The sequence below is a fragment of the Equus asinus genome, chromosome 22, assembly GCF_041296235.1.
Source record: "Equus asinus isolate D_3611 breed Donkey chromosome 22, EquAss-T2T_v2, whole genome shotgun sequence".
NCBI lineage: Eukaryota > Metazoa > Chordata > Mammalia > Perissodactyla > Equidae > Equus > Equus asinus.
The window spans coordinates 12,842,240-12,870,098 of NC_091811.1; the positions used below are offsets into that span (position 1 = coordinate 12,842,240).

The 27,859-nt window shown below is 36.6% G+C and overlaps 2 protein-coding genes across 21 annotated transcripts in view; one reads left to right on the top strand and one right to left on the bottom strand.

Moving 5' to 3' along the window:
* The window catches only part of CACNA1C (calcium voltage-gated channel subunit alpha1 C), a 683,102-nt gene extending 662,249 nt beyond the window's left edge, over positions 1–20,853 (bottom strand). For all 19 annotated transcript variants that reach the window (XM_070495018.1, XM_070495026.1, XM_070495017.1 and 16 more), the window contains exon 1: positions 20,714–20,853. In XM_070495018.1, the coding sequence (XP_070351119.1) occupies positions 20,714–20,852 (139 nt within the window). In that variant the 5' untranslated portion in view covers position 20,853. The remainder of the gene's footprint in view (positions 1–20,713) is intronic.
* DCP1B (decapping mRNA 1B) overlaps positions 1–27,859 on the top strand; it is a 52,094-nt gene that overhangs the window by 10,846 nt on the left and 13,389 nt on the right. For both annotated transcript variants that reach the window (XM_014854158.3, XM_044755728.2), the window contains 2 exons: positions 23,692–23,758; positions 25,939–26,074. In XM_014854158.3, the coding sequence (XP_014709644.3) occupies positions 23,692–23,758; positions 25,939–26,074 (203 nt within the window). The remainder of the gene's footprint in view (positions 1–23,691; positions 23,759–25,938; positions 26,075–27,859) is intronic.

A 27,859-nucleotide genomic window follows, 5' to 3' on the forward strand; every position in this document is an offset into this window, starting at 1 on the left:
ATTTGCCTACGGTATACTATTCAGTGTAATCTTAATAATGAATGTAATACAAGCAACATTTAATGTTTAACTCCAGTGAATTGCATTAAAATGATGCTATATTTACTTATAATTATATTCACATATAATTAATTGTCATGATAGGTGGTCATTCCTATTATTTAGAGAATACAGTTAAGTTTTTATGAGAAAAAAATGAAAGCTCATAAAACTGTAACATGACTTACTAATGGTAGATCCTGTGAAGTGAAAAATTTAGTAATTAGAGAAATACTTTGTTTTCTATTCCTATTTCTTTGCTGGAAGATGTAATTTAACCTAATTGTAGCTTATAGTTTGAATTGTTTGTGCGCTTACGGTAATAGCAGGTTTTCTTTTCTTTTTTGAGGTTATTAGATTCTATGTCAAATTAATATATAATTCAAATCCTAATAAAATAACCACAAAAATAAATATAAAATAAATGAATGTTAGTGACTTATAATAATCACTTTTGGTTGCTCTTGTTTTGGTAAATGCTTGGTCTAATCAGTATAGATAATATTTTAAGTGCTTATTACAGTAGTACATATTAGATTTTAAATCACATAGTACTATACCAAAAATATAAAAATACAAACTCTCTTTAATGTGGTTGATTTTAAAAATAACTTTCCTAAGTCCCACAGGGTTTATGTGATAGGAAATACTATTTGGATCTAATGGACATGTGAAGCCTCACCTTGCTTCTAGGCCTGTGCTGTCTTACAATATGGCAGTCGCTAGCTGCATGTGGCTGTTGAGTGCTTGAAATGTGGCTAGTCTGAATTGAGCTGTGCTATGAGTGTAAAATACACACTGATTTTTCAAAGACTTAGTACAAAACAAGGGATGTAAAAAAAAAACTCAATAATTTTCTATTTGTTCTACCTGTTAATACTTTGAATATGAGTTAAATAAAATATATTATTAAAATTAATTTCACCTGCTTTTTTATTTTTTTAATGTAAAATTACATATGTGGCTCACATTTGTGGTTCACCTTATATTTCTACTGAATGGCACAGTTCTAGGCATTTTCATTTATTTTACCATAGTTTATAATCACAACTTAAGCAGACATTTTCCCTGCCGTTTTGCAGATGAGAAAACTAAGGCTCAGTGAGGTGACAGATCTGACAGAAACTCATAAATTCTGATTTCAGTTCCATTGCTTTTTCTACGCCACCTGTACTGCTCTCTCCACTATTAAACATGAGTGCAAATTGAAGGCAGCCTTTGGCATGCATATTAAAGTGTTTCTAATGAATTTCTATAAGAAAGAAAAATGAAATCGGTTTAACAACAAAGAATGGAAGAGAAGGGATCTATTTACCTTTCTGGGTTTGTTTTGCTTTTGTTTTTCTCCTTAATATCTGGTACTGATTGCCTTTGCAGCCATAGTCATTTGGTTTTAGTTTATCCCTAAAAGCCTTTTCAATCTCTGTCATCAAAAGTTCACAGCAGGGCTTACCCCGGGTGCTTTCAGGATCACAGGTACCTCTCAAGTGTTGTTAAATAATTTAAATACTTTATATCCTAATTGCATATGGTTTACATATTCTCTAAAGAAAATAGTATGTAAATGAATATAGATTCACTCATCATCCTTTGGACAATGAACCCAGGTTCACTCAGGACTTGTTTTTAAGACTCTGTACCCCTCAAGATCTGTATAGTGAAGATCTTTGGCCTCTGTGTGCCATAGACCATATTTAGACATTGCAAGAGGTAGAGTTGATAGATGTTTGTGGTGTTTTCTCATGGAGTTTTTTTTAGATTCAGTAGGTTAAAAAAATTAGTATACCTAAGGAGATAACTATCCCTCTCTTGAATTGGATGAATTTAGAAGAGTAAAATAAAGAAGTGAAAGTCTCAAACTCTCTTCATTTAATTATAATAATAAAAACAGATGTTTAATAAATAACTTTGAATTTTGACCAAACACAAAATATATAGTTTTATTACAATAAAGGATTTAATAGTTTTTGAAGTTTGTTATAGTAGGATTTGACCTATATGAGCTTTAAAAGTAAATAAGATGGCTGTTAAAGTTAGGACGAAAATTTCATTTATCCAACAAACATTTATTGAACATTTGCTGTCTACCAGCACTATGTTAAGGCTTTATATAGGTTATTCTCACAACTTTTCTTCAAAATGCTGTTATTCCTGTTTCTGAGGAGACTGAGGTTAAAGGGATTAAGTAATTTACCACGGTCCAGGACTGTTTTGAGACAGAGACAGCATTTGAACTGAGAAAGCCTGCTTTAAAAGCCCACGCTCAAGCGGTGAAAGTGCTAACATGTGTATGATGCATTTGAGTAAGATTTACCTTTTAAGAAATACTTAATCTTTTTAGTGTATACTCTAAAGTTTAAAAAGCAAGTTTGTTTGTTTTTTTTAAAGTTGGGAACCTATTGTGTTGCAGTTATATCAAATAAAAACGAATGTAATGAAAAGCTGAATTTGACTGTTTCTTTTATATTATTCCCCTTTAGTAACCATTTGCTGTGTTTTTCATTTCACAAGTAAGATTTTGATGTATGGAGGTATATTTTAGAAGTGTATTTTCCCAAAGATATCATAATATTTAAGATAAATTACAGACAGCAGTGACAGATAGATTTCAGAGCTAGATCAACATGTTGAATATATCATTGTCTATGGTTACAGGATTAGGATGAAATTCTTTTGAGTTGCTTGATTTTACTGCAGACGTAGGCCTGGAGCTTAGAGCAAATCAGAAACGGCAAAATCAAGATATTTAGGATCAAAATGTCTTAGAAAACTCTCCTCAGTTTTAAAGCGAATTTATCATGTTGAGTAGTTTTGTATTCAAAAAGAAATGCAGTTTAAATCCTTTATTGATATTTGTAGCATCTGGGAAAAACGGCTATAAATAATGGAAAATGGTACACTGAATGGAAATAATTACAGACAGTCCTCATCTTTCAGATGGGCCATGTCCTAGAAGTCTCCTTTTAAAGATTGGTTGGTGGACTTTTGGTTAAATATGGCAGATTGAAAACATTCCTGAAACTCTTGAAATGATAGCAAAGGAATTAAAAAAGGCGTAAACCTACAAGGGTTTGGATATCAGAATACATTCACAAAAACAATATTTTAGTTGGTGGTTAGGTTTCTAAGTCAACTCACAAGAGCTTTTTTAGTGTACCTACTGAAGCATAGCACACTGACATTGTAGTGATGTACATGTGAAGTATTACACTAGCATGTATAGCCTGATTTCTACAGGAAAATTAATTCAAGAGTAGAACTTGTGTAGATTCTGAGAGTGTAACTTCCTTAGCAGCAGGGCAGAGGACTTCCGGTGCCCATTTATCTTAACAGATCATTGGTAGGCTAGGAATCTATAAATTGTATTTTAGCATATGGTAATAGTAGAGTAAACTTTGAAGCCCTTATAGCCAGTTGCTAAGTCTTAGTTTTGTAGAGGTTCTGAAACTCTCTCCACCTTTCCATTCCCACATCCATTCCAATTCAGGGTCTTGTTACCTGTTACTGGTATTTCATAACTCCATATAATAAAAAGAGATTAAGCTTCCAATACTAGCCAAAACAGAGTAAGTTCACTACAACGTATCTCTCCCACTGGTTACAACAAAAAGTTCTGGACAGAATACAGAAAAAAAACTAGTTGAGTATTCTGAAAGTAAGCAGTAACAGGCATATTGGGGAAGGAAGTAAGAACTGGAAGAACCAGAATGGCAATGAGTGTCATGATTTTATTCTTTAATTCTTTATCTGTTGGCTTTAACTCAAGAGTGGGCCAAGTCACAGAACTGTGGATGAGAACAACAAAAAAGAGAGAAACCCCTTTTCTAGTCTGGAGACTAGAGATGGACTCCTGTGAGCTACCAAGTATGAAGAGAATCTCTCCCTTCCCTCCTTTTTTTCTCTCCTAGCCCTACCCTGAAGCCAGTTGCAGTGCAAAGCTGAACTGCCACTGTGGCAGTGATGGTGGTGGCACAGGCACCTAAAGATCCTGAGAAACAGCCTGTCAGTGCCATAGGAAAGGGAAACAAGGGCCCCTGTAGTCTGAAGACTGAAGAAAAGCCTATTATATATTTTATCTTTCTTTTGCTTCATCCTATGGGCAGCTCAAGCTATAAGAACTGCCTGACAGTGTGAGAAGCTAAAACTCTGAGAGAAACCCTCACTTTTCAGCCTGAGGAGTGGGAAAAAGGGCCCCTGAGACCTGGAGAGTAGGGGAGATTCTAGAGGAGAGAGCTGGGTAAGGAGATCCCCTAATTCTCTATGTGAACTGACACAAGTCCTGGTTTCAGCCCTGTGCTTCTACATGCAACAGAGCTAAAGAAACATAGCAAAGGCTTTGAGAACTAACCTACAATGTAAACCTCCATCCAAGTCCCAGACTAACACCCAAGTTGTATATATATGGGGCAGGCACAAACAGCTTTGAAAATGGAGCTGACTTGGGAACCATTGCCCACAAAAGGCAAGACAGAACTTCCTGTATAACCCTAACTGTATTAATTGCCTTGTCAAACAAAATCAACTTTCTCTGGAGGGTGTTAGGAGGACTTAGAGTCTTGCAACGTAATCAAAATGTCCAAGATACAATCGAAAATTACTGATCATTCAGAGACCCAGAAAAATCTGACCAACTCTCAAGGGAAAAGTCAATCAACAGATGGCCACCCTGAGATGATCTAGATGTTAGAATTATAAGCCAGTGGCTTTAAGACAATTGTTGTTACTATGCTCCATGAGGTAAAACAGAATTTCTTGAAATGAATGGAAAGGTAGAAATTCTCAGCAGGGAAATAAGTATAAAAAAGAACCGAATGGAACAATACAGTATTCATTGGATGGTCTTAATAGCGAATGCAAATGACAGAGGAAAGAGGAGTCAGTGAACTTAAAGAGAGATCAATAGAAATTATCCAAACCAAAGAATATAGAAGAAAAAGATTAAAAAACCAAACAAACAGGGTCTCAGAAACCTATGGGACAATATCAGAAGGTCTGAATTTGTGTCATTGGAGTCCCATAAAAGAACAAGAGTGGTGTAGAAAACATATTTGAAGAAATAATGGCTAAAAAACTTTCCAAATTTGGTGAGGCACAAATAGATGGATTCAAGAAACTCAGTGAACCCCAAACAGGATAAACCCAAAGAAAACCATGCCCATAAACGTCACAATTAAACTGCTAAAAAATAGGTTTAAAAAAAAATCTTGTAAAGAACCAGAGGAAAATGATACATTACTTATAGAGGAACACTGTTTTGAATGAGTACAGATTACTCTTCAGAAATCATAGAGTCTGGACAACAGGGGAGCAACATTTTAAAGTGCAGAAATAAAAGAACAGTCAAATTAGAATTCTATCTCCAGTGAAAATATCCCTCAAGAATGAAAGTGAAATAAAGACAGATGAAGGAAAATTAAAAGAATTTTTTGTCAGCAAACCTGCTCTAAAATAAATGCTAAAAGAAATTGTTCAGGCTGAAGGGAAATGATACCAAAGAGAAAGTTGGAACTGCAGGATGAAGGAAGAGCAATAGGAATAAGTATGTGAGTAAATAGAATATGCTTATGTTTTCCTCCTCTCAAGTTCTTTAAAATACATAATGATTATTGAAAGCTAAGTTAAAACATTGTCAGGAGGGGGTTCAGTGTACATAGATGTGATATATGTGACAACTACAATGAAAAGGGGAGGGGAAAGGGACATATATAGTCATAAAGTCTTTATATTTTGCTTGAAGTGGTAAAATAAAAACTGTAATAGACTATGAAAAGCTAGGTATGTATATTACGATTCCTTGAGCAACCACTAAAAGAAAAATACAGAGATATAACCAATGGATAAATTAAAATAGAATACTAAAATTATTAATTAATTAATTAATTTATGGTGAGGGAGACTAGCCCTGAGCTAACATCTATTACCAATCTTCATCTTTTGCTTGAGGAAGATTGTCACCAAGCTAACATCAGTGCCAATCCTCCTCTCTTGTGTGTGGGATGCCGCCACAGTGTGGCTTGATGAGTGGTGCTTGGTCCGTGCCGGGGATCCAAACTGGAGCGTGCAAACACTCTGCCACCAGGCCAGCCTCCCCCCCCAAAATTTTTTTTTTAAGCTTGGCACCTGAGCTAACATCTGTTGCCAATCTTCTTCTTTTTTTTCTTTTTCTTCTCCCTAAATCCCCCCAGTACATAGTTGTATATTCTAGTTGTAGGTCCTTCTGGTTGTGCTATATGGGATGCCGCCTCAGCATGGCCTGATGAGTGGTGCCATGTCCGCACCCAGGAGCTGAACTGGTGAAACCCTGGACCACTGAAGTGGAGCACATGAACTTAACCACTTGGCTCTGGGGCTGGCCCCTAAAACATTTTTAAATAACCCAAAAGAAGGAAAGAAAGGAGGTAATGACAGAGCGAAAAAGAGGGGAGACAAAAATAAAAGATAAAATGGTAGATCCAAATCCAACTATGTCAGTAGTTACATTAAATGTAAATGGTCTAAGCATACCAATTAAAAGACAGAGATTTCAGGGGCCAGCCTGGTGGCACAGTGGTTAAGTTTGCACGTTCTGCTTCGGTGGCCCGGGGTTCGCTGGTTCAGATCCTGGGTGTGGACATGGCACTGCTTAGCAGGCCATGCTGTGGTAGGCGTCCCACATATAAAGTAGAGGAAGGTGGGCACGGTTGTGAGCTCAGGGCCAGTCTTCCTCAGCAGAAAGAAGAGGATTGGCAGCAGATGTTAGCTCAGGGCTAATCTTCCTCAAAAAAAAAAAAGAGATTTTAGATTGGATTAAAAATCATGACCCAAATACATGCTGTTTACAAGAAACCCACTTTAAATGTAATGATATAGCTAGGGTAAAGGTAAAAGGATAGAGAAAGACGTACCATGCAAATACTAATTAAAAGAAAGCTGGAGCGTCTATATTAATTTCAGACAAAGCAGACATTAGAACGAAGAAAATTGCCAGAGAAAAAGAGGGACATTCTATAATGATAAAAGGATCAGTTCACCCCAAATATATAACAATAGTTAATGTATATGTACCTAACAACAGAGCTTCAAAATATGTGAAGCAAAAAGTGATAGAACTGAAAGGAGAAATTTTAAAATCTGCAGTTATTCTTGGAGACTTCAATACTCCACTTCCTATAATTGATAGGACAAATAGAAAACAGCAAGGATATAGGAGAATTGAGCAACACTTCAACTAACTTGAGATAATTGACGTTTATATAACACTCCATCCAACAAGAGTAGAATGCACATTCTTCTCAAGTGCTCATGGACCATTCCCCAAGATAAACTTTGTCTTAAAATTTTTAAAGAAATCGAAATCATACAAAGTATGCTCTGACCACAAAGGAATTGAATAGAAATCAGTAACACAAAGATATCTGGAACATCCCCAAATATTTATAAACAAATAGACTTCTAAATAACCCATCTGTCAAAGAGAGAGGAAAATTAGAAAATATTTGAGCTGAATGGAAATGAAAATACAACATGTCAGATGCAACTGAAGTTTGTCTTAGAGGGAAATGTATAGCATCAAATACTTATATTAGAAAAGAAGAAAGGTCTCAAATGAATAATTCAAGCTTCCACCTTAAGAAATTAGAAAGAGAAGAGCAAATTAAACCCAAAGCAAGCAGAAGGAAAGAAATAATAAAAATAAGAGCAGAAATCAGTGAAATAGTAAATAGAAAAACAGTAGAGAAAATCAGTGAAACCAAAAGCTGGTTCTTTTTTTTCTTTTTGAGAAAGATTAGCCCTGAGCTAACATCTGCCACCAACACTCCTCTTTTTGCTGAGGAAGATTGGCCCTGAGCTAAGATCTGTGCCTGTCTTCCTCTACTTTATATGTGGGACGTCTGCCACAACATGGCTTGACAAGCAGTGCGTAGGTCTGTACCCGGATCTGAACCGGTGAAACCTGGGCCACTGAAGCAGAATGTGCGAACTTAACCGCTGGGCCACCAGGCTGGCCCTCAAAACCTCGTTCTTTGAAAAGAGTCATAAAACTGAAAACACCCTGGGCCAGACTGATCAAGGAAAAAAAAGAGGGAGAGAGGACACAAAGTAGTAGTATCAGGAATGAAAGAAGGGATCTCTATAGACATTAAAATGGTAATAAGAGAAATACCATGAATTACTCCATGCCCATAGATTCAATAACCAGATGAAATGGACTAATTCCTTGAAAAGCACAAGTCAAAATGTGCTCAAGAACTAGATAACCTGAATAGTTCCATATGTATTGAAGAAATTGAATTTGTAGTTGAAAACCTTCTAACAAAGAAAAGTCCAGCTCAGATAGTTTCGCTGGTGAATTCTACCAAACATTTAAGGAAGAAATAATGCCATTTCTACTCAATCTCTTCCAGAAAATAGAAGAGGGGGGAATACTTCCCAGATCATTTTAGGAGAGCAATGTTATCCTGATACCAAAACAAGACAGACATTACAGGAAAATTATAGACCCAAACCCTCAGAAATATAAATATAAAAAATCCTCAACAAAAATACCACAAAGTAATGTTCATAGCGGCGTTACGCACAATAGCGAAAAGGTGGAAACAACTCACATGTTCATTGGCAGATGACTGGATAAACAAAGTGTTGTATATACACACATTGCAATATTGTTCAACTTTAAAAAGGAATGAAATTCTCATACATGACACCACATGGACGAACCTTTAAGACATTATGCTAAGTGAAATAAGGCGGACACAAAAAGACAAATACTGTGTGGTTCCACTTATACGAGGAACCTAGAATAGTGAATTCGTAGAGACAGAAAGAATAGTGGTTGCCAGAGGTTTGCAGGAGGAAGTCAGAAAGAGTTCCTGTTTAATGGGTGCAGAGTTTAGTTTGGGATGATGTAGAAGTTCTAGAGACAGGTGGTGCTGACGGTTGTGCAGAGTTTTAGTTTGGGATGATTAAAAAGTTGGGGAAGGGTCGGCCCTGTGGCCGAGTGGTTAAGTTTGTGCACTCCGCTTTGGCAACCCAGGGTTAGCTGGTTCGGATCCTGGGTGAGGACATGGCACCGCTCATCAAGCCATGCTGAGGCGGCGTCCCACATGTCACAACTAGGAGGACCCACAACTAAGAAGACACAACTATGGACCAGGGGGCTTTGGGGAGAAAAAGGAAAAGTAAAATCTTAAGAAGAAAAAGTTGTGGAGACAAACGGCACTGATGGTTGCACAGCATTGCGAATGTACTTAATGCCACTCAACTGTGCTCTTAAAAATAGTTAAAATGATAAACTTTGTGTTATTTGTATTTCATCATTAAAAAACCCCAGCAAATTGAACTCAGGAACACATAATGAGGATGATGTATCATTAGTCTTACAATTTGCATCTGACTTATCCTTTCCGGACAAAACCGCTGCTAGACTTATCTTCCTAAAGCACAAGTCTGATCAAGTCATTTTCCTGCTCAAAATCTTACATGCCTACCAAGTAAGTTTTAAGCTGACGTTTTAAGCTTGCTATAGGCATGTCCCGGTTTACTTGTCTGGCCAAGTCCACCATTACTCTTGTACACTTGCCTTCTGTTCTAACCAAATTCAACTATATCCTTGCCCAGAATACTGTTTAATTTCTTGTCTCTATGCTTTTAAACATATTTCTTCTTTTTTCTTCTTGAATTCTCTCCCTCACCTTGACCAATCTCAACGAGATAAATTCTACTCATATTTCAAAACCCAACCAAAACTTGATCCCTCTCTGATGTTTTTGTAATCCTTCTATCTAGCTGTGATTTCTGGGTGCAACATAGACCTCTCGTGTTCATTTTCCTGAGTGTTGTTGAGCACTTGCCTACCGATTTTGATTCTATGCTAGGTTTTGGGAGTTCAGTAATGAGTAAGACGCATCCCTTCTTTCTTTACTCTGCTAGCACAAAAGACAAACATACACTCATATGTCACTTAATGTTGGGGATACGTTCTGAGAAGTGCATCGTTAGGCGATCTCATCGCTGTGCAAACATCATAGCGTGCACTTAAACAAGCCTAGATGGTATAGCCTACTACACATCTAGGCTATATGGTACTAATCTTATGGGACTACTGTTATATGTGTGGTCCATTGTTGATTGAAATGTTGTTATGTGGCATATGACTGTATGTTCAAAATAATATCCTAAATGCCGAACTAGAAATATACAACGGCCACTTCCTAGTATTTGTATTTTACCGTATATGTAATATATGTCCTAATTTCTCGATTAGAGTGCAAGCACTTTCTGGGCAAGGCATCTTTCTACTCCCCTTCAGCACTTAATTCCTTGCATTAAGTGTGTACAATTAAATATTTACAGTGAGTACTGAGTTGTTTTTATTACATTTCTTTATTAAGGCAGCCAGTAAAGCTTAACCAAAATTTTTACAACTATTTGTTGTCATCTTTTTCTTTTGGGGCATTAGCCAACAAACAATAAAGAAAACCTTAAACAGTGTGTGGTTCCTGGGTAAAAACTGAAAATATTAAATAATTTCACCACCTTACAGAGAAACTGCTCTGCTCCTCAAGGTTCATTTTGTATAGATAAGAGTAACATTTACCTAAAGGTTCCTAGAAATAATTGCAAGTTGTGAGAATACCGTACATCCTCATCTTGAGAAATTAAATAGTTCTAGGAAGAGACATAAAATGAGGGAAAATTTTAATTTCATCTCTGTGAATGTTCTTTAAAAAACTTTCTAGAGCCAGCCCTGATGGCCTAGTGGTTTAAGTTCGGTGCTCTCACCACTTCAGCGGCCTGGGTTCACTTCCCAGTCACAGAACCACACCACCCATCTGTAAGTTGCCATGCTGTGGTGGCAGCTCACATGGAAGAAGCAGAAGGACCTACAACTAGAATATACAACCATGCACTGGGGCTTTGGGAAGGAAGAAAAAAAATGGAGTAACCATCTCACTAAGTGACTGTATTTTTTAAAAAAAACTTTCTTTAAGTTCCATAAAACATTTTATGGGATGTTTCCTTCAAATTATTTTATTGAGATACTCTGATTTGATATTTAAGAAGTTTATTCACTACTACAAAGTTGATATTTTAATTATGATACATGAAAACAGGTTATGTCCCTGTTTTCCAATAACCTTTTTAATCCATGGCCGTATGATTTTAATAGTAGGTCTTATGCTATAGATATTTTATCTGAGAATTAAATAAGAAATCCTTTTTTCCATTTTTGTAGAAGCAACCAAATCCATAACTTTTTATTAGAGATGGTTTAAAACAGATAGTTATTACCAGCACTAGGTTTAAATGGAATCTTGTGGGCATTTACTGTAAAAGAAATAATGATAAATTCTGCCCCATCAAAAGTAAATATTTCATTAAATTAAAAACTTCTGTTCTTCTGAAGATACCTTTTGGAAAGTAAAAAGGCAAGCCACAGACTGGGAAAAAATACTCACACTATGTATATCTGACAGAGTACTTATATCCAGAATATTATCGGCATACCTCAGAGATACTGTGGGTTCAGTTCCAGACCACTGCCATAAAGCAGATATTGCAATAAAGTGAGTCATATAAATTTTTGGGTTTCCCATTGCATATAAAAATTATGTTTACACTATACTGTAGTCTTAAGTGTGCAATAGCATTATGTCTAAAAGAACAATGTACATAGCTTAATTAAAAAATATTTTAGTGCTAAAAAATGCTAACCATTATCTGAGCCTTCACCAAGTCAAAATCTTTTTGCTAGTAGAGGGTCTGGTAAAAAACACAATATCTGTGAAGCACAATAAAGCAAAGCACAACAAAATGAGCTATGCCTTTAAATAACTCTTAGAACTCAATAATAGGAAGGTAAACCAATTTAAAAATTGTCAAAATATTTAACAGACACTATACAAAAGAAGATATACAAATAGCAAATAAAGAGTTGCTCAACATTAATCATCAGAGACTTCTGAGTTATTGTGTGTGGCAATAGTTTATGCCTTTTTATTGCTGCATCATATTCTATAGCATCAGTATATTGCAATCTATCAATCTGTTCTCCTGTTGATGGGTATCTAAGTTATTTCTAGTTTTTTTTTTTTTTTAAGATTTTATTTCTTTTCCTTTTTCTCCCCAAAGCCCCCTGGTACATAGTTGTGTATTCTTCATTGTGGGTCCTTCTAGTCGTGGCATGTGGGACGCTGCCTCAGCGTGGTTTGATGAGCAGTGCCATGTCCGCGCCCAGGATTCGAACCAACGAAACACTGGGCCACCTGCCACGGAGTGCGAGAACTTAACCACTCAGCCACGGGGCCAGCCCCTATTTCTAGTTTTGAACTATTGTAAATAAATTTGCCATGAACATTCTGGTTCATGTTTTTTAGGAGGGTATATGCACTTATTTTTTGGAGGTTTATAACAACCCCTTAATATATAGTATAGGGGTTTATTTAGCTTTAGTAGATACTGCTGAACAGTTTTGTAAAGGTGTGTCCCTGTTTATTCTCTCTCCAGTAATGTATGAGAGTTCCAGTTGCTCCATATCCTTGTCAACACTTGATATTGTTCCTTTTAATTGGAGCTATTCTGGGAGTTCTGAAGTGATATCTCATTGTGGTTTTAATTTGCATTTTTCCATAGCTAATTACGTTGAACACTTTTTGTAAGTTTATTGTACACTGGATGGATATGCAAATTAAAACCAGCATGAGAATAGCACGTAACTTACTAGAATGGCTAAAATCTTTAAAAACTGACATTACTAAGTGAAGATGTGGAGCAACTGCAGCATTGCTGGAGGGAGGGTAATATGGGGCAACCACTTTGGAGAATTGTTTGGCAATTTCTTATAAACTTAAGCATATAATTATCATATGATTCAGCAAGTTCCTGTCAGGTATTTACTTAAGAGGAATGAAAACATATGTCCGTGCAAAGACTTTACAGAAATCTTTTTAAAAATTTTATTAATAATAGCAAAATAGAAAAAAAAAGCTGGAAATAACCCAGTTGTCCATTCTTCAATAAGAAAATGGGTAAACAAATTTGGTATATCCATATAATGGAATACTACCCAGCAATAAAAAGGATGAACTACTGATATATTCAACAACGTGAGGAATCTCAAAAACATCCTGAGCAAAAGAAGCCATCCACAAAAGAGCATGTACCATATAATCCCGTTTATGTGAAGTCTCAGAACAGGCAAAACTAACATGGTGACAGAAGTCAGGAAATTGTCGTCTCTGCTGGGGTTGATGGTGAAAGTGGTGTAGTTGTTGACTGGAAAATGTTTTATGTCTTGGGTGGTTGATTACATTAGGAGTGTATTATTGTCAAAACTCATCAAACTGAGCGCTTTAAATTCTGTGCATTTTGTTGTATATAAATTATTTCTCAATTTTAAAAAGTAGAAATAATTTTACCTTATAAAAGAAGACTTTAAAGAAATGAGTACTGAAGTACAATTTGTTACTTTGCTTTTGCCTCCTGGCGTTTATTAACCATTGCTTCATCTAACCTGGATTCTTCTTCTCAGTTGACTAGAATGGTACACTAACTCTTCTCAGATTTGTATCTTGGCTTCCTCAACCTGGAAACACAACCATCCTTATTCTGCAAAACATCTTCAAGACTTTAAACCAACATGACACCAAAGTCTTTCATGTAACTTGACCTCAACTGAGAGTTTTAAGTAATTTGAGGTGATGGAAATAGTTTAATTTGTGTGTCTAGTTTCCAGGTGGTTAGAAATGCTGTGCCCCTTTCCTCTGGCTTGAAACATCTGCTTTCTCCACATGGGCAGGGAAGAAAGGGTTCTTTTTGCTGAGAATATGAAAACCTGTACAGTGATCTTTTTCTTGAGTAGAAGAAATTAACTTTCCACTTCCCTCTTAAGAGTCAATTTTCTTAAAAAGTCAATTTTCTAGCAGAGAGAAACCTTAGCATCTATTCTGCAGTCTTTCCCTGGGACAAAATGTGTAGGAAACAATTAATAGGATTTTAAAATATAATCATAGGTCTTTTCTTGATGGCTGTTATAGGACATGTTAGGACATGATAAGACAAAGCTTACACCTCATAATATGTCCTATAATAGCCATATTATGAGGCATGAGCTCTAACTTCTTCCAAAGCTCCAGTTGAAATGTAACTATATACCCATACTAAATAATAGCAGTAAGAAAGTCAAATTTGCAAACAAAGACAGCTCATAATTTGGAAGCAGCATTACTTACTGTCCTTAGAATACATTGTGTGAAATGTTTGCTGTGCCGTTGTGCTACCATTAGTTGGTTATTGATTATCTAGGCTATTGAGAAAGCAGTGGCGTGAGTAATAAATTACAGGCCCCTGAGCGCAGAGACCATTTCTTGTGTTTTGTTTGTAGTCTGTGGTACTGAACAAACACAGAAAATGAACAGATCTGGTTAAGGAGTAGACATGTACAATGTACTTAAAGTAATTCCCAAATCATTTCTATTAATTCTAAAGTTGTTATATGTGGATACATGTCTGATGTTTTTGTCCAGCTTTGAAGATGCTCTGGTTGGGGTGATTGAGAAAGAGCCACAAAGTTGCCCAGCTTTCCAAAATACCCCCTATTCTCCACTTCCTGGTAGAGATAGAAAATCCCACCTTTCAAGCTAATGCGAAAAAGCTGAACTGTGTGATTCACCCTTCTGTGGCTGAGGGTGCCAAGAAGTCTGTGCTTTTTAAGCCCTCTCCGAGACCACAGGCTACACAAAGGAATAAAAGGTCTTCCAACTTAACGTATTCTAAACCTTGAGACTTTATCATCTGTTTTCTTAACCAGAATCAGTTCAGGCAATTATTACAAAAGCAATTTGAAATGTTAAAAGTGAACCCTCTGTAACTAAGAAAATGAAAACCACGTTATCAGCCCACAGATAATTGAGAGTTTATTATTCCATTCAAAGATATTTACTGTATATTGAAAAACTCAAATAGTACTTCTTAACCTTCTTTGGGTCACAAATCCCTTCGAGAATCTGATGAACTTCCTGCCTGCCTCCCTTCCCCACGTCCTCACATATTTTTTGATTGCCTACCGTGTGCCAGGCATTGTTCTAGGGCTCTGTGCTTTGTACTTCTGCACCTCAAAAAACGTCTATTTGCATAGCTAAATGCCATTTGGCATACAGTTTTAGGGATCTTGTTGAACTGAAGCCCTCTAGAGTCAAGAAATATCTTAAAATTAATTATATGGATAAAATACTTGACATTCTTACTGGGCGAAATCTTCGTATTTGCAGGAATAACAGTAGAATATCCTATTCACTATCTACCCAGCGATATAAGATCCATAAAGTAAACTCATTCAAATTATGTGCAGTGTAGAATGGGAGACAAGGAATTTGACACTTCTTATCCGATCAGAGTAGGTAATCTACACAATCTTAAGGCTTTTTAGTGTGTGTGAGAGGAGTCGTCGGTTGCACTAGATAACCTTCAGGGGCTCTCCACCAGCTCAGTCTGCGCTGCTTTGTGAGAAAGAAAGGAGGCCACTGAAATTAAAAAGCTGTAATGTGGTCACTGAATCTTACTTTGTCTCTCTCAGCCTCCTTTGCCATGCTAACCAAAAAATTGATCTGTTCACTATGCATCATTGCTTGGAGAGCTAATGTGTTTTCATATCTGATTAAGGGTTACACATCTCCTGCAACCTGAGTGATGAAATTTGTCACTCTGACCTTAAACCCAGAATTACCTTTTTTTTTGTTCTCTCTGTCAGTGCTCAGCTCATGCTGAAAAAAAGAGATCTGAACTCTAAAGAAGACTATGTAAAGAACTGGCATTCTGTCAATTGAAATGGCTCTGAAAAGCCTCATGTAAAGCAAAACTTCACTTTTGAGCCCTGTGCTATCTCTGGGTTTCATGTTTTTGTTTTTCCTTGTGTTGAGTTGTGATACCTGATAGCTCCTTGAAACACACACACGTAAACGTACATACAATATGGGTAAAAAGTACTCCTCTTCTCTCTGGCCACCCAATTTACACAGCCTCTATTATTATCTACAGTTAGACTCCTTGCATATGGGATCTTCACATGAATTTCATGGGGAAATGTATATGCATCTCTAAACTTATTTACTGTTGCAATCTGGCATGCTTAGAGGAGGAAGAACCCATGTGGCAAAGTCTTATATGGTGATACACAGATGCTATGTGAGAGTAAAATTAAAGTGAAGTCACTTTTATTTTATCCTAAACCGTAAAAGCTTTTAAGATCCTCAGCTTGACCAAGGAGACATGTGCATGGTAATGCTGTTTGGATTTCTATCCTCCATTTGTTGCTCGGAGAGGGGCTGTCTCTTAGATTTTGTTTTGAGAGCCCAGTTTGGCATGGTAGAAGTCTAAATCTTAGCAGAGGGAAACTGGATTCCTCAGCGTTTCCTGAAATGCTTGGTGAGTGCAGCGTCTTTCAGTTAGTTTTCTAGCCGATCACGGTGTGTTGTGTGTAGCAAGTGCTCATCGCGGCTACATGGAGTGTTCGTGTCTATTCTTTTAGAGTCTGTTTTTTATATTACTTGATTTTTGTCCAAAAATCACTTAGAAAATAGTTCCAGATAATCAATTTGAAACTGTTCGGCGAATTTACTTCTGAATACACAGAAGGAAAAATTATAGTCTTTTCATGTTCTTATGGGTTTGAGAGAAAGAAAACAGTTTTAGCCAAGAACTGGTATTAGAGAGCTCTTATTTAATAGAATCAAAACATGATTTAACTGTTTATAACGTAAAGGGCTTTGGGAAACGTGGTATCTGCTGTATCCGTAATTAGAGATGAAGGTCAAAACGCAGAAAGTACGGAAACTCTGCCTCGCCTTTCTTCAATCAAGAAGTAGCATTAGGCTCCTTTTGCTAGACTACTGCTATATAAAATCTTAGAAATGTTTCAGTGATAATATATTGTATAGTTAGGGTATTTTCAGCAAACCTATTCCTATAATCATTAAAAACTTGATTAAATAATCTGATTCAAATAGGAGGTCTGTTTTTCATTAGAACAAATTTTTGTCCTGTAGAAGTACTGTTTTATGTTTAACTTAAATATATATTTCTCATAAACTACAATTATATGAGACTAGACTTATTTTGCTACATTGGGATTCACTTAAGATAATGCATTTTCAGTGTGTTGCTGGAATAATTGACATTGCATATAAATCATGTGTTTTTAAAGCATTTTAGGTACCTGTGTATGTAAGCTTCGGATTACTATTATCAGACATGACTAGAATATAATTATCTTATTTTTTCTGCTAGATCAAAGTACTGTGATACTCTGAAGAGAAATGCATGTGATTTTGCAGATTAATTGCATTTTTTGAGCACTTAGTTGTCAGTGCCTGACAGGTAGTCAATTAGGAACACTGACGTGTGGTAGAGTTGTTGTAATACTAACGCACATGAGTACATTAGTGCCTACACAGTCCAGGATCGATAGAAACATACAATCCTAGGGAGCTCATACCCTAGTGACAAAATTCCATCAACATTACTTATGTCTAAGATTACCAAATGTTTGAAGCAAAAGAAACTCTGAGTGAAGTCAGGAGAATAAAAGGGGCAATGTACGCGAATCCCCGTGCTGTAATCCCTGGTAGAAGGTGTAATCAATCGATACAGAGGATCTAGCACATCTAGTCTGCAAAGTTTAATTAAGCCACAATAATGATAACTATTAATTTTAGTAATTACAAGGAGTATTGATGATATAAGATCTTCAGGTCTTAGATTTCAATTCAGAGGCCTACCCTCCAGGAGCTCGTAGTCTAGTGGAGGGAACCATTGTGTAAATAATTATGACATGTGCTTTATCTTTTTTTAGTTCAAGGATGTACAAAAAACTACAGGAGCAAAGAAAAAGTCAAGACTGTATATGCCTAGAAGAAGGAGAAAGACTGAGTCTTCGGGGATAAGTAGGAGCTTAGATAGGGGAGAAGACAGTTTAGGGAACTCCTGTTTGTTAATTATAGTCTAGTATATTTTGAAATTAATCAGCAAGATTATGAACAAAATGAAAATATAAATTTAAATGGCTAACAAAGCAGAATACGTTGTTCTGTCTTATATTTATTATTACCTACGGCTTTTTCTCTTCGTAATTTTTAAAAAATGTTCATTTACTCTGTTAAATCTCTTAGATTAAAGGAATTTTCCCCAGAAATAAATAAAATTAGGAAGTTAGTACTGTGTAATGAAGAAGATTCCATCTGACCTTTTACGAAACTGAGGATAGTAGAAGGCCCTAAGGTCCTCATTTTGGGAGAATAATGACCTCTGGAGATTAGGAAGGTCTAATGACATAACATGTGTGTGTTGTAAATGAGAACTTTTTAAAAGGTAAATCTGTCTTTTTCTTTGGAGATAAATTCTCATATGTAGTTGGAGATACATATTAATTTAATCCAAATTAGTATAATGCTTTAGTTGAGAGGTTGTTTTTGTTGTTATTAATAGCATTAACTTTCTAATGGAGTTCATTTAGAAAAGGAAGGTTATTTTTACTTCACGTTTAGGTTTTCTGTTACCCCCAAAATATTCATGAGTATTAGTCACCCGTAAAATAGAAACTGCTTCTCGTCTACCGTGAACCTTCCAATATTTCATGATCATGGGATCACTGATTTGTGAGGTGCTGTAAAACTATGTCGTATGAAAAGAACCAGAGCAGGGGCCAAAGATAACAGTGCTATGTAGATTCTTAGTGGCCAGTGAAGATTTTGTTTTTAAAAGATTGTGTCTGTGTTTGGTCAGTAAAGCTCAGGCAGAAGGTAAATGAAAGAACATTAAAGGCATTAAAGAACATGACGAAGAAAGCATTTTTAGTGCAAAGCATTCCATACAGGGTGGAAGTACAGACTGGGCAAAACAATTGAGTAGCAAAACACAGGCTGTTTGCCGTCTCTGGATGCAGTCCATGGGCAACGTGATTGCTGCTCTAGCATTCACTGCCATAAGCTAGGACCAATACGAGACATCTCGGGTTCCATTGTTCCCTTCCTCTTTCTTTCTTCCTTCTCTCCTTTCTTTCCTTCCACACTCAATTCCTCCCTCCCTTCTCTGCATTTTTCCTTTTTTTCCTTTTGAGAGTCCACATGAACCTTGGTTTAAAAAAGACTAATTCCCATCTCTTATAATCAAGCCTACAAATCAGTCAAACATAAAAATTGTTTGATTGCTTTATTTCATTTGTAAAGCTGGGAGAGGGGTATATTTTAGAGAAAACAGATTGAACCAAAAAAAATGACTTTGCCTAAGTCATTTAACCTGTTAGACCGTACATTCCTCATTAGTGAAACAGGTTATTAAACTGCACACTTTTTAGCTGACTTCCAGCTCTAAAACTTCATGGTTCTAACTTTCTAATTTTTAAACTATCTTGTGATCTTTCAGAAAGGTAATAGCTGTGTGTGCATGCTTATTACCAAATGCCAGTAATGAGTCATCATCAGTGGGATCAAATTTATAAAAACTTGAACTAGATAAATGGTACAATAAATCAAGAAATACTGCATTCGAGCAAAGTCTCAAAAACAAGTGTTTATACCAAATATATGATTAGATGTTCTTGGTCCTTACATTGGATTATTTTTCCACTTATTTGAGAAAGACTTCATGAAAGGAATGGGGTTTGAAGGAGTTTTTAAAATTTTGGTTTATCTTTAAGGGCTGAGAAGAGATTTGTATAATTTATACTGCCACGTATTCACAGCTTTCCTAGTAAAAGGAGAAAACTTCAATGCCTTTTTTGCTGCATACTAAGAAAAACATATTTCTCTATCCTTTTGAGTGAAATTATTTTTTTAAAAAGAAAGAAAGAGAGCATTACCAAATCAGATATCCTTATCCTGTCTATTTAAACTTCACTTATGTATTTATGTATTTTCTGCTTACTGTATGGAACTATACCTTATATTTTAAAGTTGCACAAATATTAGCATGCATCCTTGTTAATGATACAAGCTACCATTCATGATTTGGAGTTGACAGGTATTTTGGGTAAAATATGGACCAAATGATAAATGTCTTGAAAGAACAGATTGTATAGACACATTCATTAGGAACATAAACAGGATGAGGTGGATCCCGAAGAATGTCCAGAATGAGCTAGTGTATCATGCTAATGAGGATCAGAGGCTTCCAGATACATGTGCATTTAAGGACGTTTGATATTGCCTCTAATGACCTCTTAACTAGCATCTTAAATTTTGATCAGTTTTAGATTTTTCTGTGGAAGAAATTAAAAGAGAAAAAATATCATTATCGAATATAAGCAGCTTGCTCTCTTTCTTGTCAATGTATACCTACGATATTGAGGCCTGAAATCTAATATGGAAATTTTGCTTTCCTTAATCTTTCTTGTAGAATTAAAAGGAGCGTAGAAGATCGGTGTTTTAGTAGATATGGAAGGGCAACATTGCATTGCCTCTTGCCTCAAACATTGCTGTTTTTCAGTTGAGAATTTCCACAGTATGACATAAACCTGGACAGTGCAGTTTTAGGCAAAATTTGACACCTGTGTTGTTGGAGGTCCTGCCTTAAATACAAAGAGGATTGCCAAAGAGATGTATCCTTCCAGTGGGGCAGCCACACATTCTAGGTGTCACTAGAATATTTTAGAGTAAATTTCAACATGCTCTTCCTATTCTTTATCCATTTTTAGGTTTCTTACCTCCAGGAGAGATGTAGAAACAGTTGAGCTGAGCTTCATGCACCAAAGTGCCCTTAAACTTCACCTCTGTTTCGGCAGACGGGTGGCTGTGAAGCGGCCGATATGCAGGCGTAGTGTGCTGGACAAAGGCTCGGAACATGGTGAATTTCCAGATGTGTTAATAGGTCGATTTTTAAAAATAAGTAAATATCCTGCTTGTGAGCTTCTCTCCCTGTAATTTTTTAAAACCTAGAAATCATTCCCACAGGAATGTTTCAGTGCTACACAAGTTTACGTGGCCATATCACCTCGCTGCAAATTTAGGTTACAATAAGTACTTTGTCTTAGAATCCTGAAAATTACACCCTCTTTCTTGGTTCTTTTCAGCCTTGTCTTGTTCTTTCTTCCCTTCTGCGCTCACAGCCTGCGTAAAGATGGGCCTCTCACCCAATGCCTTTACAGGAAAGCTGAGATTGAAATGTGAAGTGAATGGTTTCTGTCAGCCTGTCAGCTCATCACCTCCCTGAGGCATGATGGTCTCTGGTTTTTATACATCACCACAAGCTGCTCTGATATCCCCTCTTGTGGAGAAGAGTGATAGGTTTGTCCAGGGGTTGGTAGGCCTTGGGCCTAAGAGGCGCAGAAAACTTCAGTTGGAATGTGCACTTTAATGTTGTGCACGGCGCCTTTCCTGGTGGAATGCAGCTCAAGTTGCAAAACTATTTTAGGGAGAAAAAGATTAGGCCTGGTTCTACATTTTATCTTGGTGCTACATTTCAGTAACCAGGTCTGTTGGGAAATCTGTTTTTCCCCCCTTGGCTATTTAAATTTTATATGCAAACTAAAAATTAAGTGGGATGAAAAGAGCTATTTCAAAATGATCCATTTTAATCTTAAAGTCATGTTGCTTTAGAGATAAATGGTCGCCTTAAAGAAATCTCCACAATGTTTTAAATAATCACTACAAACCCAGTCTTTCCTTCATTCTGCTTTGACGTCTGAAAGATGTTTTCATAGTATTTTCCCTCCCTCAATCTGCATTTGAGTAATCTCACAGTAATGACATTGTCAGACTGCTTTTCTATTTGTATCAGCAGTTTCCTTGGCATCCTATCCTTATGAAAACCTAGTTCCTTATGTCAAATGCCACAAATGTGTAACATCAAAAAAAATGACACCCAAAACATTTCTACTAATATGTTCTGCTGATGAGACACAAACAGCTGGTTTTCCCTCTGCCATTGGGCCTCAGATTTCTCCTTTGATAGTTTTGGAAAACTTAGTCTCCAAGGAAAGGAAGTTTTCACTGTAATTAAAAAATAGACCAGGCTCCTAGTTTTGTAACTAAGATTAAAGCCACCAAAGCACATAAAGGTATTCGGATTTATTAAGTCGTCGAACGTCAGTGACCCAGTCCACTTTGACTTAGGAGAACATGAGGCTGGGCGCATGTGAGTGTGTAGGAATCTCGGGGGGCAGTCAGAGTAGGCAGTTAATGTTGACGGACCGAAAACAACCTCGAATGAAGGTTGCCAATACACATTTAATGATCTTGAGATGAAAGGATTTCTTTTTGATATAAAGGCTGTCACAGCACATAGGCTTCAGTTCTTTTTTTCAAAAGATTGTCAATGTAGTAGAGGAGAATATGTGTGTTTCTAAGAGGATGAAGTAGTCCTGTTCAAGAGTAAGAGAGAAGGTTTTTTCCACTTTTTCCCCTTCACGTGTAGGCAGGTCAGATAAAGATTCCTGGTATACTCATTGTACAAAAAGTTGAAAACCCCACTGCCACCCTTTGCCATGTTAGTAGTTCAGATTTTTAGGGTTCCTTTTTAAGATATCTACTTAAAATAGCACTAAAAAGCCATTTCTTGTACTTTTTGGTATCTGAATCATTACTGACAAGAAGCAGAAATTCTACACTGAGGCATTGGTCAGGTGAGTGGGAAAAAAAATTGTAGTTAAAATATCACAGCTGTTTTAATGACCAAATAATATTCATATAATTAAATGTTTTGAAATTTTAAATTGAAAAAGTTTTCCTTTTAAAAATATATTTTGTTGGTTTTCATTGCCCTGTGATAACATTGCTGCTATTTTCAATGAAGATTTTAAAAATGTGTATGTAGTTAATGCATTACTTACATGATTAATACCACTGGATCCTCACCTAGGTATTGATAAGTGTATTTTGGAACCGCTTAGGCTTTGCTATAGAAATGATGTAGATAGGCACACACTAAAGTATATAATTTATTTCAAAATTGTTAAATGAATCAATAGCAGTATATTATACCACATTTTTCTTTTATTACTAAATGATTAAATCATAGTGATACCTAATCTTTCAGCGGTTCTAAGTTTTCTGTACAAACATTTTGAAGTCAGAGATTTATTATGGAATTTTATTTTTTCTTGCACCTTATCCTAACTTGCAGCTTAAAAAGCCAATTTTTAATTAACATATTCCTGGGAGAAGGAGAAGGTAGAGAGGTTTCTAGGCCTAATTTGTGCATCAGGTTTCTTAATACTTAAAAATAAAGATGAAACATGTATGAAATGTACAAGTGAAGTATAAAAACAATGACGTTTCAAAGCAAGGAATTTAGAAATTCTGACTTCGTTTTCGATCTATATTTATTTGTTTAAGAAGCGTTTACCAAGTGCCTGTTATGTTCAGGTGCTGTGTTTTTAAGGACAACGTACTTTATTGGATGTGTGTGTGTGCATTAGACACTGCAGAGTTCTGTACTTTATTGGATGTGTGTGTGTGCATTAGACACTGCAGAGTTCTGTACTTTATTGGATGTGTGTGTGTGCATTAGACACTGCAGAGTTCTGTTTGGGCTGAAAGAATTCCAGTGCTGGGTTTTCAAGCTTTACCTTCAGTAATTGGCCTCATTTATTCAACAAGTATGTATTTTCCTTCAAGATGGTAAGGAAATTTCTTTCCATTTTGTAGTTCTGAAGATTCTCATAATTTGATGTGTTTTTTGCAGTGTCCATTTATGGAATTTGGTTCTATGATAAGGAGGAATGCCAAAGAATTGCAGAGCTTATGAAAAAGTAAGTGCTGAAGGCTAAGTCTTCTCAGGACCTGGTGCCTCTGTTCATACTCCTGCGTGTGTGACTGCACTCCGGTTGTAACAGAGTGTGTCTCTTACGGCAATCCCTTTGCAGAGGTTGGGAAAGCATTACTCTTGCTTTATAAATGAGAAATAGACACCAATAACAACTTTTTACATTTTCACAAATTGTAGGTACGATTTATCATGTAGAGTGGTTCACCTCGTTTTCTGTCTGCATGTATGAAATATCGGTAATAAGAGTTGTTCCAGAGGGCAGTTTTCCTTAGTATCTTCCTCATTTGTAAATTAGCACTTCTTTTCTTTGAAAAGTTATCAGTATGTCTATCAGTAAAAAGAACCTTCAGAGCCATTCTAAAAGGCTGCTCCAGATTCCCTAAGATCATTCATTTCCTTCCTACCCTAAACACTTTCCTTTAACTGCGTACCCATTCATGGTCGTAGGCACACAGAATTTCCTCCTGTGTCTCAAAGGCTGTGAGTACTTAGTCTTTCTTTTCAATCTCCTTGGAGATAGCTGAGTTAATATTAGTTTAGTGATCAGTAGACAGTCTCTTCTCTCTTTTTTGTTACTGTTTCTTGTAGTTTCTCTTTCTTGTAATCTCATGATATCTTGTGATTTGTCCCATTCTGCGTTTTGGGAAACAAACTCCTGTGACTTTCCCACTCTTGGCTTCCCTGATTGCCCTGAGAGGAGGGCGCGGATAAACATGCTGTCTCCTCAGCGGTTGGTCAACTCTCTGATGAGTTCTTGAGCCCCATGGCTGCTCCCTGTGAGGCAGGTATTTCCCTGCTGTTTGTGGGGCTGGTTTAGAACCTCAGAATGAGGTGAGTTTCCTGCCCGTGCTGTACTCAGCCAGTGACTGGACTCAGCTGAGCACATAGTATGGCTGCTGCCCACACAGATTTGACAAAGCAGCTCCATCTGCAAAAAACGCTTTTTCCTATTTTAAATCCTGGGGCAAGGAAATGACTAAAAAGTGACCCCCAAAAATGAAATGTGGGGAGCACTTTTTTATAAATAAAGATTGATGTCTGAAAATCTAGTGTGTGATAGCTAATTTTAGGCTACTAGCTCAAGTTGCAGGTGGTGATTAAGTGTGTTCAAACTGGTATTTACCACCATAACAACCAGTTCCTAGAACCTTTGTGTTATTGTGAACTGTGCGATGGAAAATAATAGCAGGATTTCATATAGGTTAAAAAATACCCTGTAGCTCAGCCAAGAGGCCGTGTTAAACTCGTGAGCGTTCTGCAGGGATTTCTTAACAGCTGGGGCGGGGCATGATTGCTGACTGGCAGTGAGCACCGGATTTGTGTGGACTCTGAGCCCTTCCTCAGTTAGAATTCAGTCTCTCAGTGAATTCTCAGATCTCTTCTGCCATAAACTTCGTGGCATTTATGAAAGAATCTGAGCTTGAAGTTAAAGCACACAAAAGGAAGAATCTTTTTCTCAGTGTCATCTCACAGCGTATAGGAGCAGCTGGTCTCCCTTCAGTCCTGTTTGCAGGAAAGCAGATGACACTCTTTATTGCTCTGTTTTTAATGCCCCCTCTTCTAGACTGGAATCTTCACTGTGTTTCTAAACCGCCAGAGAACTCCAGGCCTTGAGTTTCTGGAGTCAACCTTGCTTTGACTTCAAGGCACTGTGGAACGAGGCGGGAAATCTCAATTTGCCATGCAGTTTGCTTGGGGTTTGAGAACTCTAAATTGGGTTTCTTCAGTAATTAATGAGTCATTTCAAATGTTCTAAATAAGTTGGCAGACTTTTTCTGAAAAAGACCAGATAGTGAATATTTTAGGCTTTGCAAGGCCATGTGGACTCTGTCACAACTACTCAACTCTGCCGTTCGTGTGAGAAAGCAACAATAAACGATACGTAAACAAATGAGCTTGCTGTGTTTGTAACCTTCTTTACAAAAACAGGTGGTGGGCCAGATTTGGCCTTCAGGTGGTATTTGCCCAGCCCTTCTCCAGACCATATCTGTAGTCAGTGTACTCAGGACCTCCCCTCTCATTTTTCTTCTTTCAATTCCTAAGCAATCTTATTTCTAATATGATTATAACAGGATAAAAACAACTGGTGAGAATTGGATGGTTTTACAAACCATTTCTGTTGAAGTGGTTTTTCTTTGTGGATTTCCCCCTCTATTTTTCTAGCCTAACTCAATATGAACAGTTGAAAGCCCATCAAGGAGCTGGAGCAGGAATCTCCCCAATGATCCTCAATTCAGGAGAGGGCAAGGAAGTCGATATCTTACGAATGCTCACCAAGGCCAAAGATGAATACACAAAGGTGAGTTTTTGTCCTCCTTTATGATCCACACTTAAATTCCACAGTGGGAACGTACTCTTTGGGAAAGACTTAGTGCTATTAATTCTACCAAACAAAATTGTATGAAAAATAAAATCATTATTTGCTTTTAGTGGGCTAAAGAAAACTGTTTGCTTTTAAGTGGATTAAAACATAGCCTGAGAAATCAGGAGCCTTCATACGTACAAATGGTATCCAATCAGAAGATTTACTAGAAGATCCCATTTACAGTAGCAACAAATTATTATAAAATTCTTTGGAATAAAGTTAATAAGAAATGAGCAAAACTTATAGGAAGAAAACTTTTAAACACTCCTGAAAGGTGTGAAAATAGGCTTGAACAAATGGAAGTATCTATCCTAATCTTGGATTAGAAGATAAAACTGAAAGCTCTCACTTCTTCTTAAATTAATCTATAAATTTAAGATGATTCCTAAACAAATACAAAGTGGTTTCTTTTCTTCTTTTCTGGATCCAGACAAGTTGATTATAAGGTTAACATGGAGAAGTAAACAGGGAAGAATAGCTGGGAAACCTTGGGAAAGAAGAGCAGTCTTGGGTGGGAGAGAAGAGGGGAGCAAGCCCCACCAGTGATAGTAAGACATTAAAGCCTAAATACTTAAAACAGGATCGTGTTGATGGTATCGACGCACAGATAGCCACACAGCCCAATGGGACAGATGAAAAAGTCCAAAGTGAGACCCTAAGGTATATGAAATTTAGGATATGATAAAGATGAAAATCTCAAATCAGTTATTTGAATGGATTTTTAAATAAATGATGTAGAATGGATTTTTCCAAATTTGGAAAAATACAAAATTGGGTCTGTACCTCATACCATATACCAGGAGAAATTCCAAATGTATTAGAAATTTAAATGTAAAAGTACGACCATTCAAGTACCAGAAGAAACTTCTATGGGTTTCTTTGTAATTTGGAAAAGGAGAAATCTTCCTAACTATACTTCAAAACCCAAAAGCAATTAATTCAACTACGTAAAAGTAAAAACTAATTTTTTTACATGGTTTAAAAAGAAAAAGCAAAGTAAAAAGATATAAAAACTGAGAAGAGTGGCTGGCCTGGTGGCGCAGTGGTTAAGTTCGCACGTTCCGCTTCTGGGCGGCCCAGGGTTTGCCGGTTCGTATCCCAGGTGCGGACATGGCATGGCTTGGCAAGCCATGCTGTGGTAGGCATCCCACGTATAAAGTAGAGGAAGATGGGCACGGGTGTTAGCTCAGGGCCAGTCTTCCTCAGCAAAAAGAGGAGGATTGGCAGCAGATGTTAGCTCAGGGCTAATCGTCCTCAAAAAAAAAAGAGAACCTGAGAAGAAATATTTACACCTAAATAACAGGAAGAAGGTCAATTTCCCTACTTTATAAAGTGCTTCCATGAAAATTGAGAGGTAAAAGATTAACACTCTCTAGAAACGTGGGCAAAAAATAACATTAAGAAAAAAGAAAAGAAAAATCCTAGAATTGAGAAACTAGCTGAATTAAATGTATATAACTGAATATCATATTATGACATAATTCCTTTGAAAAGAAATGAGAGTGGCTTCAGAACCCAGTATTTGAGCTGAACACCTTTAGGGTAATATATTTTAAGAACAAAAATTACTCCAAAGAAATTATAAACTTTCTTCCATGGTTTTATTATTAGTAGTAATATTGCCATTGTAATTTTTCAACTCTCAGGGGATATAATAAGTATTTATGTGGTCAGAACAAAACCTTCAGTGTAAGAGAAAAAAGTAAAGTTCAAACTGTA